This window comes from Miscanthus floridulus, chromosome 1, assembly GCF_019320115.1.
Source record: "Miscanthus floridulus cultivar M001 chromosome 1, ASM1932011v1, whole genome shotgun sequence".
Taxonomy (NCBI): Eukaryota; Viridiplantae; Streptophyta; class Magnoliopsida; order Poales; family Poaceae; genus Miscanthus; species Miscanthus floridulus.
The window spans coordinates 190114836-190120283 of record NC_089580.1 but is presented as its reverse complement, the minus strand read 5'-3'; the positions used below and the strand labels follow the sequence as shown (position 1 = coordinate 190120283).

General features: G+C 44.5%; 1 protein-coding gene across 1 annotated transcript; it reads left to right on the top strand.

Moving 5' to 3' along the window:
* The first annotated feature begins 1118 nt into the window (after positions 1-1118).
* LOC136506526 (uncharacterized) lies at positions 1119-3843 on the top strand. Its single transcript, XM_066501451.1, has one exon. The coding sequence runs from the start codon at positions 1409-1411 to the stop codon at positions 1808-1810; it is 402 nt and encodes a 133-aa protein (XP_066357548.1). The 5' UTR covers positions 1119-1408; the 3' UTR covers positions 1811-3843.
* The last annotated feature ends 1605 nt before the right edge of the window (positions 3844-5448 follow it).

The window sequence follows — 5448 nt, the reverse complement described above, 5'->3', positions numbered from 1 at the left end:
TCTCCAATTATTTACTGGCCTAAGATTAAATGAAAAAATTATTCCTCTAAAATTTGGGTTCACTCTCCTGGTTCATTTGTCACACTCCACTCTCCTGGCTCGTTTGTCACTCCACTTCCCTAAGCATAAGAGTTTTGGCTGGTTTTATCAAGATTAGTATGTGAAAAATTAGAGATAAAAATAATCATTCATAACTAGTTCACTGCTCTATCTATGACATAAACTCATAACTCATGTTTATACGAGTTAGAGTAGCACGCATGAAGCCATAATACATAGTCTGATTCTAAGACATATTAGAAAATGACGTAAGTTATATGTTTTATTACAACCGGCAAGAGGACATATCAAACATATACTAAAATTATGAGGACCTGCTGTTGGAAAGACCAACAGTGGAGCAATCGATTGACCGTCTCGTGATCCAACTGCTCCTTGCTAGGCTGACCTCCACCAACTATTGCATTGTCACGTACACTAATGGCATAATCAGGACTCGCATGCACGCCGCTCTTCTCGATCGTTAAGGGCACCATAAGTGTTGCATGCTCACTTAACCGCAATTGTCAGGCCGCGATGCCATAGGCAGCTGCCTCCGATCAGCCACCACCTGTCATGGCCATTGTGCCCACACACGACTTTACCGTACAACCACGCTCGTTGCAACGCGAGCATGCCCTTGTTTAGTTCCCAACTTTGGCACTATGCAAAAAGAAGATTTCCCGTTACATTAAACTTGCGGTACATGTATGGAATACTAAAAGTAGACAAAATTAAAAACTAATTGCACAGTTTGGTTGTACTTTACGAGACGAACATTTTGAGCCTAATTGGTCAACGGTTGGATAATTATTACCAAATACAAACGAAATACTACGGTAGAAAATCTGACACTATGCAAACTTTGCACGTCCAAATTCCGGCCAACTAAACGCGCCCCAGGTTTGCAACCAGCATAGCTGTCGCTGCCAGCTCAGCAGCCGCAGTTTCATCAAACCCCTCAACACCAAGCAATTCCCACCTCAATCATTTGCGATGCGGGCCCCACTTGAACCCCCTCACCACACCCTTCTCCGTCCTCCCGCCATTTTAACCGACGCTGCCGGCCTCACTGACTCCCCGTTCCATTCCAGCTCGTCTCCTGGAGACCTCGAATACAAAAGCCGCACACCCACAGAGCGACCAGCTCCACCAATCGCAGCACCGCTGCCCTCCAGGCCTCCACCTCCTCACCCTCCATGGACGAACCGCCGCTCCATCCACCACTCCTCCCCCACGCCCTCACCACCGGCGAGTAGCAGTGCGCCTCGCTGCCCTTGCCTTCACGAATCCAAATTCTCGGAAGAGAAGTTTTGATCCCCCTGCCTTCAGCCGTACCGCGACGGCGGATTCTCTGGGCTTCTCCTCGATGTCCGCGGCGGCGGCGGCCGGGCAGCAGGTGGCGCCGGCCATCGTGGCCGTGACCGAGGCGGAGGAGTGGGAGGTGTGCGCGTGCTGCGGGCTCAGGGAGGAGTGCACGCCGGCGTACGCGGCCGGCGTGCGCGCGCGGTACGGCGGGCACTGGCTGTGCGGGCTCTGCGGCGACGCCGTGGGCGAGGAGGTCGCCGCCGGGGGCGGGTCGGTGCTGGAGGTCGAGGCGGCGATCGCGGGGCACGCCGCCTTCTGCCGCGCGCTCGGCGGGCGCCGGACGCCGGCCGCGGCCGAGCGGCTCATCGCGGCGGTGCGGCGGCTCCTCCGCAACGCCGACGCGGGCGGCAAGCAGGAGGACAAGGCCGTGGTGGTGGTGGAGTTCCAGGAGGCCGCCTCTTGACCGCCTGAATCTGAATGGGACGGATCGAAGATTTGTTCTTGCAGGCGGCGCTAGCTAGCTACTCTGCTAGTCCTCTTTTCGTAATTTACATTTTTATTAGTTCTGAATATTTGTATGCTTAAATTCGGACATGAACGCTGAAATTTCTGCAGCCTTTGTACAAGCGACGTGGAACATCAGAAATTTTGGACAAAAGGGGCTGTGAGAGATTTAAAGTACATATAAAAGCTACAAGATGGGAGAATCCCATCTTTCCTGTCATTTAGATCAAATTCATCCAATATGTACATTTATGATTTAGCACTGCTGAAGATTGAAGATGCCAGTCATTTTTGGCTGAGGGTAAGATGCCAATACATTCATTCATTTATCCTTGCTGAATACATAGAGAAACTGAAAAGACGCAGGGGCAGAGGCGCGGTCGAGTGGAAATACCTTTTTTTCAGACTAAATCATAGAACTATTTTCAGATATACTCTACTGAGACTTCGTCAAATCTAGTAGGCTTCTACTAGCACAAGACAAACATTCCGTGCAGGTGAATACAGAGTATCTTAAATTCCAAGATTAACCAGCTACTATAAGTGCTGGTTACATGCTATGGATTTTTTTAGTAACAGAGCATGGAGGACAATACAATTCATGGAGTCGTGGAGCAATTGTTCAGATCACGCGAGTCTGAGGATCGCTTTGAGTAAATAATACAGAAATATATAGTTGCATTGCATATAACGACTTTTTTACTCATCTAGTAGCATCACAGATACAGTGCAACACTGCAACTTGCAGATTCTAGCCACTAAAGTGTAGTCCAAAGCAAGGATTGATATCTAAATTGCACATTGCAATAAAGCCAAGTCACTGAATACAAAATCATCCAGATTTTAAGGTAAGTTACTGGGCACAAAGTGATAAATATTGTTACTTAATTTGTTGGTGATATGCTTGGCCTTTTCAAGTAAGATTTGTTCTTATCTGCTGGCCTCCCAGGGAAACCATGTTAATGTTGCTTGCCTTTTTTTTTTGCGAGTATGTTAATGTTGCTTGCTACTACTACTACTTTGCTACTGATTCTTTAATCAGAAGAGGAGTAAGATTGATGAAGTCAACTTTGCTGAAAAATAAATAAACTTTGTGAATCATCTGGCTTATAAAAAAAATATTCAGAGGCCTGCGACTGACGGGAAACCACTCTTGATGTTGAACTAATGGTTGTTGATTGGTTGAAGGAGATGCTAACCTTCAATGATTTTGTTGGGCTCAATGGAGTGGAGTGAGTACCAATCATGCATGACTGTGAATGTGATGCTCATCTTCACGTGCGCGGTGCGCCAAACTGAACCTAATCAGGATCCATGATTTCTTCCGCAATTTTTTTTCGTCGCGCGTCCGACATGAAGAATCCATTCCTGTGATTTTAGTGAGGATTCAGGGCTTACATCAGTCCTATGGACATTCAGACAGCGGTCGTTATCACATACACAGGCAATTCATAAACTGCCGGATCCTACCCACTAATTTTGTCGGCGTGTTTACAAAATTTACGAAAATTTCCAGTTAAACATGGTTTGCTTGAACATCACGCATTTATTCTCTGCAGAATTTCGTACTACCACACAGCATTCAATTCGAAATTTGGTGCTGAAATGATTCGGCGCTTCTGTTGCTGTTCTTTCTTCTTTCAGCTCAGAGCGATGGTGGTGAGAGTTGATGATAGCGTTGGCGAAGCCGAATCTTCCATGCGCGACGTAATCATCGATCGCTTCTTGGTGGAGCACTAGACCAGTGCACCAATGGCGTGAAGATCATGATGTGGCCACCAATTACCATACCCTTTCCCCGAATTTAAAAAAACAATTTCGTACGAGTTTTTGTCTTGACCAGGGAATTTTGTATAGGCCCGTTTCCATCAGGAACCTGGACCACTTGATTAGAACCAATATACGCGTACCTTTCGATCCTGCCATGCATAGATCTTTCTTAGTCTCATGATGACCTGCCTCCAACTCCAATTTTCAGAAAGGAACAAAGGGACATATTATGATGACTTGGCGGCTCATTTGTCAGGTTTTGGTATCTTAGATTAGTAGTATGCATCAAAAGTGTGAGCTAATGCGCCGGTCGCACTGGACACTTTCGCCACTTAGCTGTCGTTTAACATCTTTCTTATGATGATCTTAGCTGTTTGCTTAGTATTTGAGTGCTGCCTTTGGTCATGGGCGTACTCAGTAGTGATGTTATTTATTCTAGAGGAAAGAAAACTCAGTAGTAGTATTGTGATATACTATTTTCGTAAAACCAGTGTGGCACAATCAGTTTCTTAGCCTCTGTTCGACTGGTCTATAAGTCGTTTGTGCTGATTTGTACGGCTGATTTATTAAGAGAGAAAAATATTGTAGCATGGCCTGATATAATGGCAGCCGAACAGAGCAGTGTGCGTTCCACCGTCTAGCGGTGCCTTTTGTTTGTTTTCAACACTATCACTAATAGGACATCGTCGTGATGTGATGATGGGCGTGTAAGACTCTAAACTTTTTCTTAATGAAACACATGCTAAGCACGTTCTCGAAAAAAAATAGTAAAAGATATCATTATATACTTAGTAGCAATCAAGTCATTAATTTGAATTTTGTTGGGAGCCTGGAATGGTCCAAAATATGCCATGGTTGGTTGCCTAATTATAAGAAGGAAACCAGTGATCATTGTTCACAAACGTTGTTCTCCTGGCGAGGAGAAAGCAACCGTTGGTAGCTTAAGATGTCTCAAGTTGCCCGGTTGCCTGACAAATTTATGTAAACAAGAGCATTTACTGATTGATTTATTTATTTTTGCTGAGGAACACAAACTGTACGTGCCATTTAAGAGAAAGAGGAACACAAACTGGGAATTAAGGAGGACATCGGTACCAAAATAATTTTCATTAGGACTGGTTATACAGTAGTTTTGTTGTATAAAAGAAAGCTTCGTGGTTTTGGTAATTGAGTGACAACTTAGATGGAGTAATAATTGTTTATGTGAGATACACATGTGATTAGTCCATAGGTACACTTGTGTGAGCAACCTATGCTATGGAGGTGAAAATGGCTTGGATATGTTGCAAAGCTCACAAATGTGATGAAGGAGCTTAACATATGAGATACATGGTATGGAGTCATACGACTAGGTGGAGAAGATGAAAGGTTCTAATGGCTAGAGGGGGTGAATAACATATTAAAAATTTCTACAACAACACTTAGCAAACTGGTTAGACAAATATGAGACGAAACGAATGTTGCATTAGCCTACTAAAAATGCAAGCCACCTACCATAATTCTAGTTTATATAGTCTCTATCCATACAATGGCTATGTCACTACACTAAGTTAATGTGCTCTCAAAAGGCTAACTAAAGAGTCACACTAACCAAACTAACAAGCTCTCACGACTAGCTACACTAAAGAGCTTGACAACTAGTTTGCGGTAATGTAAAGAGAGAGAGCAAGATCGTTATACCGCCGAGTTGAGGAATGAACCAATCAATCACAAGAACGAATACCAATGAAGACTAACCACCTTGGAATCAAATGATGACACAATGATTTTTACCGAGGTTTACTTACTTGCCGGCAAGCTAGTCCTCGTTGTAGCGATTCACTCACT

Excerpts from the sequence above, each read along its gene's own strand:
- LOC136506526 (XM_066501451.1), top strand. The coding sequence starts at position 1,409 with ATGTCCGCGGCGGCGGCGGCCGGGCAGCAGGTGGCGCCGGCCATCGTG.